The sequence below is a fragment of the Hyaloscypha bicolor genome, assembly GCF_002865645.1.
Source record: "Hyaloscypha bicolor E unplaced genomic scaffold K444scaffold_182, whole genome shotgun sequence".
Lineage (NCBI taxonomy): Eukaryota > Fungi > Ascomycota > Leotiomycetes > Helotiales > Hyaloscyphaceae > Hyaloscypha > Hyaloscypha bicolor.
In genome coordinates, this window is record NW_020194684.1 from 27,654 (window position 1) to 39,310 (window position 11,657).

The following is an 11,657-nucleotide window of genomic DNA, read 5'->3' on the forward strand; positions in this document are numbered from 1 at the left end:
TTTTCCTACAACTAAATGACAGGCTGACGTTCTCACAGAGATTCAGTCTTGTCCCCAGTGGAAAACCCTGTTACACCAACATTCTATGCCCGAAACGCCTGCTTTTCCAGGTATATGCCAAGATAGGTTTCAAAAAACCGCCCCGCTCAGTACTCAGCTACCGCTGGAGCTATGTTACCTACCCCTAAGCTATCGATATCATTCCGAATGAGACATCCTATCTATCCCGTCTACTTCCTATCTGCGAGTTCGTAATACTCTGTCGACCCAGACGCAACACGAAAATATGAACGCTTCCCAGTTTCAGGACACCCCTGAGGAAGCATTCGGTTTCAAGCAGCAAACTAGCCGGAAGGAGGTGATAGCTCTTAATACCAACAATCTCATGTGGATGAACTTAGGGTTACGAACAAAGATCTTGCGAGCGCAGGCGGGGTCCAGCAGCAAAATGACAGAGAATGTAATGATTGTGTTGGTAAAAATAAAGCAGACTAATTGCCGACCTCAACAGCCTCCGAGGATCCTTCCATTTTCTCATTCCCTACCCCAGCATCCTCCGAACCTCCTTCCATTTCCTCACCCCCAAAATTGAGCATCTTACTCTTCTTGGCAATCTTCTCACTTAAGGCGCTGATGCTATCATCGCCCATGATATCAAGGACCTCGATGTCGGCCTCTAAATTCTTCCCAAGCCAGTTTCGGAACTCCACGGCGACCAAGGAGTCCACACCGTAGAAGTGAACTGGCTTCCCGGGGTCAATGTCCTCAAGGGGTAAAGACATTATGCCTGAAATTCGCTTGACCAAAGCCTCGGCGAGTATTACGGTAGCGTCCTCGAGAGTCTTGGCGTTCCTGAGAGCCTCTCGCGTAGCGGCAAAGGATTCCTCACCTCCATCAGAATCCGAACTCTCTGCGATTGACCGCAATTGTGTAAAGAGTGGATCACGCATGAAGGAAGGCTCCGGAAATCCTTTTCGCCGGAACATTGCTCTGGTGGCTAGTCCGATGGCCACTTGAGAGCGAAGCGGCGCCTGAGTGGAATTGAGAGGGTCAATGTGGTACTCGAGCAAGGCGTGGAATTCATCCTCTCGGATGCCGTCCGTCGCGAAAGATTTGATCCCCACTGCTTCCTGATTTTCAGCCATAAAGCCGACAGACATCATAGTACCTAGATCCAGTGCCGTCGCAGGCAGACCATTTCTGTGGCGATATTGGGCGAGGGTGTCTTGATAGACGTTTCCAGCAGCATAGTTTGACTGTCCGCGGTTTCCAATAATCCCACAGATCGAAGATAGCATTATAAAAAAGTCCATCTGCTTCGGAAGAGTAGTGTGCAAATTCCATGAGCCGTTGACTTTAGGCAAAGTTGCCGCTTTGAAATTTTCCCACGTCATGTTCTCGAAGGCGGAATCCTGTTCAGCCACACAGTAAGCAGTTGCTTCCAAGTTAATGGGTAGCATTTGGGGAATAAAACCTTTAGTTGCATTGCTCCCTGAATACAGCCTTTGATGGGAGGCATGGATTTTTGGGATTCAGAAATGACTTTCTCGAGAGCCAATTTGTCGCTCACGTCACACGGTACTGCATGTGCCGCACATCCCATTCCACGTAACTCTTCAAGCAGTTTCTCAGCGGCTTCGGTGGAAGCTCCATTTCTTGAGAGAAATATCAGATTACGCGCCCCACGTGAGACCATCCAACGGGCCATGCTTCGGCCAAGTCCCCCAAACCCCCCTGCGAGGACGTATGTTCCATTCCCCGGGAACTGGTACGGAGTTTGGGGTTTCGGTATGACCTAATAATCATTGAGTGTTGGGGGGAAAAGGGTTCACGAAGAGGAGGACTTACTCGTACAAGATCATCCTTGCCGGCGGTCAAGACAATCTTACCAATGTGCTTCCCCGACTGAACAAGTCGAAAGCTGGCCTCGATCTGGGAGAAATCGAAGATATTGAGCGGTGTTGTCTCTTTAATCACACCTTCCTTCCATAGGCCCATAGTTCGATGCAGCAGTTTTGAAGTCGTGGTTGGGTCCAGCCTCATCACAGTCTCAAGATCGCACGAGGCGAATATTACATTCTTCGAAAATGGAAACATTTCAAGGCGGCCATTTCCGTAGATATCTCTCTTCCCGATCTCGACAAATCGACCGAACGGTGCAATGCATTCCCACGACACACGGAGAGCCTCACCAGCCAAAGAGTTGAGAATAACGTCAACCCCACGGCCATTGGTCAATCGCATCACCCCCTTAGTAAAAGAGAGATCTCTGCTGGAGAGGATGTGGTCTTCTTGAATGTTGTAAGTGTCGATCAGGATCTTCTTCTTCTCTTCCGAAGAGACCGTTGCGAAAATCTCGGCACCGATGTTTTGCGCCAGCATTATTGCTGCTTGACCGACGCCACCAGCAGCGGCATGTATCAGAACCGACTCCCCTTTCTGAAGTCTGGCGATATCGACAAGGCAGTAAAGAGCAGTGCAGTAAATGACGGGGATGCCAGCGGCTTTTTCGAAGGAAACTTCGTCTGGAATTTTCGCAACACATACTTCTTTCGTTCTCGCGAAGCTTTGAAAGCAACCGGTCAGAGAAGCAAGGAGAACAACACGATCACCAACTTTGACACCGTTGACGCTGGCGCCTGTCCTTGTGACGATTCCTGCCCCCTCAGCTCCAAGTATATCGCCTCCTACCTCGCCCATGGCGCTCATGATGTCACGGAAGTTGAGCCCAGTTGCCTTAATTTCAACTTCGACGTCATCTAGGTCAAGTTCTGTCTCGTACTTCGGACAATCAACAAATTGTAGTTTATTGAGAAGGCCGGGTGTGTCTGTGCTCAGCTTCAAGGCACGATTTTGGTCAGTCCGAAAGGGACGTAGCTGCGCCTTCGGTTTGCTAACTCTTGAGAACAGGAATTCATCAAGATATTCAGCTGTTGTGAGGCGGTTGGTATGAATGAGGCCGCCAAGCGAACAATATTCCGCATTCCGCTGGTTGTTTTGCTGCATAAATTGATACCGATATATTTCTGTGATCTGCGCTGCACTTGTGAGGAGCTCTTGCGTCTTGAATTCAACTCCGAGAGTGACTAGATTCGAATCGTCCAGATCTCGCTCCCATCGAACTGTTCGGATGAGTCCAGTAGAGAGAGAAATTTCGGGATTTGACATCATGTCATCGGTAACCCAGAGAACTCCAGCAGCAGTCGTCAACATACGTCGTATACTGATGAAATTTGCTTCTCCATCAACAAATACAGAGTTCTCCAGTTCAAGTAGGGCGATACAGACAGTGTGTTTTAGGTCTCGCCCATCCAAGTCTTTGCAGTGAACGACGGTAGCTTCAAGAATGCCAATTTTTTGCAATGAAGACCTGATGGCAGCGGGGAGAGGTCCCAAACCCTCCAAAGATGAAACTACGATGATAGTTTCATGGGTGCCATGGTGGATCGGAGCATGGACCGGGGCGGTCGCGATTATGAGACTTTGGCCGTGAATATTCTCGTTAAGGTAGTCTTTGAGGACGAGGTCCGCTCCACTGAAGCCACTTTTAAGTAGCATATCATTCCATTCCGGTTCTGTCAGCAAGGGGCCCCACTTGCGAGAAGGTTCAGTACTAAGCCACCACCCTGGAAGGGTGCCAAAAACCAGTTGTCCGGATAGGTGTCCCGTGGCAGCACCTTCCTGAAGGATCAGCTTTCCATTCGGCCTCAGAAGACTAAGCACATTGCTGAGAGTTTTGTTCAGGTCTGCGGTGGCATGAAGAACGTTGGCAGCAATGACTATATCGTAGTGGCCTCTCTCAAATCCTTGACTGAAGGGGTCTTTTTCAATATCAAGCCTCTTATACTCTAAGACATTTCTCCAATTCTTGAGTTTCCCCTTTGCTTTCTCGAAGAATCCTGGCGATATATCGGTATATGTGTAGCTTGCGACTCTTGAAGGCTGCTCACAAGGATAAAGGGCCTCGAGAATTGGCAGTGTTGTCCCTCCTGTGCCGGCTCCAACTTCAAGGATTTTCAGTTCGGCATATTTGTGGCTGTATAAGTCCAAATAGGAGCGCAACAAATGATGGATACTTTCCGTCCCGTGGAGTTCTCGGTAATATGACTCCATGAGCTCATCCCCAAACATGAGTTGGATCAAGTCGATTTCTTGCCGCACGATGCCAACGAGGTTGGATCCTATCCGAGTGGTAAGGGCGCCCTCTGGCCCTGAATCAATAACTCTCCTGAACAGCTGCTGTTTCTCTTCCGGATCATTAATTATCGACTCCCATTGGGGATTTTGGTGAAGTATCTTGCCATCCTGGAAGCGTTCTTCTTGAAGGTGTAGCCAAGCCAGGTACTGTTTATGGTGGGGAGGTATGTCTCCCAGTGTCTCATCCCGGAGGAGCTTCAAAGCATCTACTGTGTATGCAATCACCGCCAAGTTGAAATCTTCCGCCATCCTTAAAGATTCATCTTCATTTCCGCCCAAAGGGGCAGCCCGCTCACGCGCTAGCCGTTCCATCTGGGAGTAACTTATGAGATCTACATCAGGCTTCCATAATACATTGTAACTGAGTTGTCGCTTCCCCGACGTGGTCGAGGATGATTGCAGAGGTGTTACTTGGATGCCTTTGAATAAGACTTTTGGGGATTCGGTTAGTGTATCCCAAACGGTGATTGAAGCCTCAAACTTATTGTGGCCGGTCTTATGCGCTACCCCATGACTTCGGAACTGGTGGCCTGGTTCGTTACTGATATCTCTGGCCACCCAAACTTCCTTCATAAATATCGGAACCATGGGCTCGATCAGCCTTGATTCGATATTTAACGATTGGATAGCAGCAAGAAAGATATGAAGCATGCTATCCATTGCTGCGGGTTGAATGATATGAGGATGTGTGAACTTCTTTGGCATCGACGCCCGGACATCAGGCACCGTAACATGACCCATCGCGTTTCCGTTGCAGTCGTCCCGCGTTACCTTCTCCAGATTTTTGAAAAGAGGACCGAAAGATAACCCAATTGTCTCAAGCTCGGAATAAGAACGGGACATGTCGAACGGAATATTGCAGTTCCTGGAGGCATCCATAAGTTGGCCATGGAAAGCACGTTCCTCTGCAGCCGCCTCCCGCCCTACATCAATGGGGTTGGTTTCCATCGCATATTCCACCTTGACCATTCCACGACAGTGCTCGGTCCAATCGTCGGAGCTTGTATTATATGACAGAACTTTGAACTCTCTCCAGGTGGAAGAACTCGTGAGGCTGGATTCAGACACAGGTCGCATAGCAAGCATTGTCTCGACTCCACCTTCAGTTTCTGGAATGAGAAGAGCAGATCTAATCGAGACGTCTCTCAACCGATATCCGATGATCTTGATATCTATTGGAGACAATTGCGTTACTGCCTCGATTGCCATGATAACGAAGCCGACACCAGGATAAACAATTCTACCAGTGACTTTGTGATCTCTGAGCCAAGGGATTTCGGTGACTCTGATAATATTTCTCCATTTTGGATCTTGGGAATTCCAATCCGGAACTGGTGCTCCAAGTAAGTCATGCCGGGCGAACTTCCTAAACCTAAAGTTCTTGCTGAGTCGACCCTCTGGCCAATACGTTTGAGTATGATTGAATTGGTACGGTGGAAGGTCCACCAACATCTGCGGCTCCGATGAGTTGCTGCTGCTGGCCCTTTCGCTTGAACAGTTCACAGCCGCTAGATCAACTGGATATCCACTGCAAAACAACGTTCCAGCAACTTGTAAACTTGCATCCAGTGACGAACCTTGACGTGAGACCAGATATGAATATCCAATGGATGATAGGCGCTGATCCAACGCAAGGATCTCTCGTATGGCGCTATTGAGTGCAGGATGCGGTCCTATTTCCAAAATATGTTGAAAGGGTGTGTCCGCTCCACCATCCACGCGGAGTCTAGCTCTCCCTGGGCTAGGAGTTGAACACATCTCCGAAAGACCCTGCACAAATCTTACCGGAGATACCATGTTAGAAACCCAGTATTGCGGGTCGCGAAGTTGAGAGGGGAGAATCGGACGGAAGTTGACTGTTGAGTACATCGTCACTTCTCGATCGTTGTCTCGGAAGTGATTTTGCTCTGGTTCAGCAGATATATCGCCAATGAGCTCGAGGTATTCATCTGCGACAGTTGACATGTGACCAGAGTGGTACGCATTGCTCACTTTCAGTTTTCTGGCAAATAAATCATCCTCCCCGAGGAGCTCTTGGAGGCGGTCAATCTTGTTCTCGTCTCCCGAAACTGTGATGTTCATGGGACTATTGAAGCAGGCCATGACAAGCTCGCCCTCCAAGTCCACGTTGACCCTCTGGAGATATGGCGACAGGGAGTCTTGATCGAGCCTTACTGCCATCATGGCGCCTTTCTTGGCGGCCAGCTTTCCGGAGACAACACCGCGGTAGTAAGCAATCTTCCATGCGGACTTCCTACTCAAGGCTCCAGCAGAGTACGCAGCAGAAATCTCTCCAGAAGAGTGACCGATCACGCGCGATGGGAAAATTCCCCAAGAGGCTAGCAAGTCCACCAGAGCCACCTGGAGAGCTGTACAAGCAGCTTGGCTAAGATCAGGAGTGTCGATTCTGGACTCTGCTTTACCCTTGAGTAATTCATCTATTTTGAGTTGATCAATATGTGGTCTCTTGATATATAGGGACATGACCTCAAGAAAACTCACCCAAAAGATGCCACGGACTTTTCAATTGATCAAGATAATTGCTAGCGTCTTCCAGGCTCCTTCTGAAAATGGGATACAACAGCAATTCCCGACCCATGGCGTGCCATTGCGCTCCTTGCCCTGTGAAAACGAACCCAAGCTGCGGAACCCTGCCTTTTCTTGTATGTTTGGACATCCTAGGGGCATCGGGTAGACGTTTGATGAGCTCTTGCAGAGACCCTGCAACGACGAAACTTTTCCAAGGGAATAAAGTGCGCTTCTTGGACAAGGTAAAAGCTAGATCATCGATATAATTGCTCTCGGTGGAATATGCTTTGGATGGCAAGTATTCCAAGTAGGCCTCAACACTTCGCTTTATTCCTGCTTCGTCCAAGGACGAGAGAATGAAGATTTTCTTCGCTTTGTGGTTCGACTCATGATCTGCCACAGCATCTGAGTCACAGGCTATCCCGTTTGTGTGCCCATTTGCCAGCGGTGTGCCATTGAGAATAGCTGCATCTTCCGGTAATTCAGGCACATGGGGCTCCAAATTCTCTTCGTTTGGACTTTCAGAAGCTGTCCTATGCAGTCCCTGAAGGTTATGAGCGGAGAGAAAACTGCGTGCATCATCCAGTACTACGTGTGCATTCGTTCCTCCAAATCCGAAGGAATTCACAGAAGCTCTTCGGACTTCAGTACTCGGCCAAGGTACCGGACGCAGAGGGAACTAATCAAATGCGTTAATAAGCTGCCTTCAATGGAAATATTAGATATACAGAATCTTACCTCAATATTCCATTTATCAGGGAATATCTTCGAGTTGACCTTCTCGAAGTTTATGTTTGGTGGAATTATCGCTTTCTCGAGTGCCTGCACAGTTTTGATCAGACCAGCAACCCCAGAAGCCCCTTCTAAGTGACCGATATTGGACTTGATTGCCCCGATATAAAGAGGGACTTCCGATTTCCTTTCGCTCCAGGCTGCCGCAATAGCGCCTGCCTCGACAGGATCTCCAGCCGGCGTTCCCGTGCCGTGTGCTTCGACGTAACTGGTAGTTGAAATATCAAGCCCGGCATTCACGTAAACAGAGCGGATGAGGTTTTCTTGTGCGAACTTGCTCGGAAGTGTCATTCCAGGGGTCCGGCCATCTTGATTGACACCGGTTCCGCGAACAATTGCCCGGATCGTATTTCCGTCTTCCAAGGCGGCCTTGAGTGGTTTGATGATTATGGTCCCAGTCCCTTCACCACGGGAGTAGCCGTTGGCTCGATGGTCGAAGCTATAGCATTTGCCATCTGGCGATAAGAAACCGATGTTGCTCATGCGGAACATTGCTTGCGGTTGCTCAATGATATTGGTACCATTGACTATTGACTATATTGAGGTCAGACTTGCAGACCTCCATGAGAGCTAGCAGGGTGGGTTACCATCTTCGCGCTATTATTTTTCAGGCTCTCGCAAGCAAGATGGAAGGCAACCAAGCTGCTGGAACAAGCAGTATCCAAGGTAAGGCTGCATGCTTTCAAGTCATAGAACCAGCTAACACGGTTGGATAGAATCGAACTTGAATTGCCGGTGGGTGCATATTTCATGATGACTTCAGGATCCGCGTTGAGTAGAGTTTGGTAATCACTTGTGAAGGCACCAACAAAGACGGATGTCTTCGACCCGATGACAGTGTCCATTGGAATACCAGCTGTATTAAAAATGTCAATGAAAACTCGGGCCTATCACTAACACAAGGTGGCTTACCATTTTCTAGTGCTTCGTACACATTCTCCATTAAAATGCGCTGCTGTGGATCCATGGAAAGAGCCTCAGTTTTAGTGATACTGAAGAAAGGTGCATCAAATGTGGACCCGTTATGTTTCATGAAATGAGCTTTCCTACTGCTCATCTAGTGGCTAGTAAGCCCACGCTTATGCTCTATCAAGGGCGGGACACTTACACTACCTCCGTGAGTAGGATCGGGGTGATAATGAGCATCTAAGTTCATCCTATTCTTCGGGAATTCACTAGATGCAGAGCGGCCCCCCAATAACATCTCCCAAAGCTTTTCCGGATTCTCTGCATCTTGCGGGAAACAACATGCCATCCCAATTATGGCAATTGCATCTTCTGGAACAACTCCGAGATCAGGAAATGGATGTCCCAGGTTTGACGCTCCATCCCCGTTCATATGGAGAGACATTATGTGGTGTGGGAGCGCAGGTTCGTGACTGTCAATCCTAATCAATTTTCAAGACACCAAATCTGAGTCAATACCTCGCAGTCGTGAATGAACTTCCAGAGAGGCGGAAGAATAACCACAAGACGGCGGGGTACACGGGTGTAAAGTACGGATCTCAGCCCAATGGACGCACTGAGATTGTCCCTCACACATGTTAATTCTTCTACCAGGATTGGTAGCATGGGGGACAAGTCCTCCTCACACTCTCTGTAGTTTGCGTGGGTTTGAGAGCGGTCGCAACGCAAGAGAGTTACCCTGGAGTTTTCCAAGGCCATCCTACGATTTGCTTTGGTATTACCGCCAAAAGCAGCTCGCACATGTTCCCAAAGGAGAAGTATCCCCGAGCCTCGGATTTTCCATTCCCCTGGGTCTAAATCGGAAAGCGCCTCAATTCGATACCAAAGACTTGTTCTGCGCTGGAAGGATTCCCGGCAGTTGCAAAGGTAGCACGTCGAGGCCCAGAAAGGATTTTCTGTTTGAAAACGGGTTTATGATGCGATGAACAGAGCTCCCAGTAAGGAGAGGCGTGTACGATGCGGGGCTTTTCCGCACCCATGCTTCCCCGCAAAGATCTGAAAACTACAGTAAACAGGGGGTTGTGAGCGAGCCGAGTCAATGCAGAGATCGTAAGGCTTGGTATTGACAGGGTTGAAAGAAGGTTAGCCTTGCGGGGTGTCACAATCTAAGGAGGTTAGCGAATTAGTAATACGCGTCGACTAACAAGACCAAACTGCATCTGAACAGTGAAACATGGCTTGCCCGAAAATAACGTCATGTGAGCCAACTTTATCTACTCTCTGTCCGAGGCTGTGAGTGTTTCGGCTCCATACTGTTAGACCCGTGTCAGAGCCTGGCGTGTAAGAAGCCTCACCTCGTCTTAAAATCCCTGTGATTTAAGTTTGATTGTAAACCACCAACGAGGAGCATAATTCGTGTGAATCAGCTTTGTTCACTAAATTATCTTCTTGAAAAACACCTCCATTCCATAATGCGGATTCTTTGCCTTCACGGAAGGGGCTCAAATAACGACGTAAGCTGCGGGAATATTTATCCTAGGGTTGACCGCAGACAGAGGCTAATGGCAACGCAGATTTTCAAGATGCAGACTGGTATGTTGCTTGTGCGAGTCAATACTGACACTGTACACCTAATTGATGGTTTTCATTAGCTGGGATTCGATCATTGCTGGATGACTATGAATTTGATTTTGTCCAAGGCCAAATGCCCCACGTAGAAGGTAGGCCCAAGCATATACCTGGCAGTAGGGCGTTGGAACAGATGTCTGACTTTCAAAGGAAACTGGTCCCTCCATACGACCGACTTTGCGAAGTCCAAACTTTGGGGTTACTTCAATTTGCTCGATCTACAGGACGTGGAGGATGTCGAGCGTCAGCTGCTACAACTCGCGATCGAAGATGGCCCTTATGACGGAATACTGGGCTATTCGCAAGGTGCGACTCTCGCTGCGCAAACTATTATCCGACACAACCAAGAGCATCCAGAAGCACCGATACAAGATATGCCTTTCCGATTTGCAATCTTCTTTAATGGCGCAACTCCAAGTAAGGTTTTTGAAATGTCCGAAACCCCGATTCCTGTCTCTGTGGAATCTGTGGCAAACGAACCGGAGGCAATGCATTTCCTCAGCCAGATGAAAGCCAACCCGCTTCTCCATACCACCAAGCTCTTTCCAGCGAAACTGCCCAACGGACGCCCAATCCTTACCGACTCTAAGCAGGGCATGCTAAAGTGCAATGCTGCCCTTGACGGCACGCTGATCAATATTCCAACATTGCACGTGCGGTGTCCTGGAGATAGAGAGGAATACGGGCATGAGTTGTATAAATTGTGCGAACCTCAGCTAGCACAGCAATACTTTCATGAACATGAGCACGACTTCCCAAGAGGTTACGACGAGATGAGAAACATAGCAAGATTAATTAGATCTACAGCAGAGCTTTCCATTTGAGGCTGAGGTCATAGAAAGAGGGCTTGGATTTCAGAGATTTCCTCTGAGAAACTTCAGCCCTCGCCCTGATTAGCTGCGTAGGGCGTGGAGTGATATATGATTTTGACGCCACTTCATCTCTTATCCATCTACTTCAGCCACTACCTGATAGGAATATCCCTAAAGTGGGATTACTACTCAACCGTGAATCTAAGTGCCTACAACCCATGTTGCATCACTGTGACCTAACATCCCATCTTTTGTACACTTGGAATTTAGAACTAGGATTACCTGGTATGCTTGATTTTACACGATTCTAACAATTCACGTTACACAATACCATGGCGGTTGGGATGGTCAGGGAGGATAAAGAATTACCGTACGATGTGGTCGTCCCATGAAGCGCGAACACGTATCGGATTCTTTACCGATTTGACTTCATGGTGCTATATCTAACATCACCGCATCGAATCCATGTTCGGGGTCATTGTGACATCTGAGCGAGATGACTTAACAATGCCCCAGGTATGAGCACGGTGCTCCTTTCTTGCGATCTCCACATTTTGACCGATCCGATCTTCATACTCTTGAAACTGTCTGCAGATTTCCCCGCAACACATATGCCGAGGGCCAATTGCTATCTTGTCCCACGTTGAATCACAAGCAGATGCGGAGCAGAGCAGCCGAGGGATACCAGGAGCACCCCATGACCTTAAGGAGATGATAAAACAAGAAGCAGGGATTTCTTGACCAATCTCATGCCCGATAGCAACGCAACGTACCACTACTTGTGGTGAAATG

General features: G+C 48.5%; 2 protein-coding genes across 2 annotated transcripts; one reads left to right on the forward strand and one right to left on the reverse strand.

The window, feature by feature from the left end:
- Positions 1–491: 491 nt before the first annotated feature.
- K444DRAFT_601068 (uncharacterized protein) lies at positions 492–8,857 on the reverse strand (the record flags this gene model as incomplete). Its single annotated transcript, XM_024878653.1, has 9 exons — positions 492–1,412; positions 1,475–1,795; positions 1,849–6,635; positions 6,700–7,111; positions 7,217–7,405; positions 7,465–8,052; positions 8,106–8,374; positions 8,431–8,575; positions 8,627–8,857. The coding sequence occupies 9 exons, from the start codon at positions 8,855–8,857 to the stop codon at positions 492–494; spliced, it is 7,863 nt and encodes a 2,620-aa protein (XP_024727821.1).
- Positions 8,858–9,896: 1,039 nt separating this feature from the next.
- K444DRAFT_706591 (uncharacterized protein) lies at positions 9,897–11,071 on the forward strand (the record flags this gene model as incomplete). Its single annotated transcript, XM_024888137.1, has 4 exons — positions 9,897–9,938; positions 9,999–10,017; positions 10,077–10,145; positions 10,204–11,071. 4 exons carry the CDS (start codon positions 9,897–9,899, stop codon positions 10,875–10,877), a joined length of 804 nt encoding a protein of 267 aa, XP_024727822.1. The 3' UTR covers positions 10,878–11,071.
- Between the last annotated feature and the right edge of the window lie 586 nt (positions 11,072–11,657).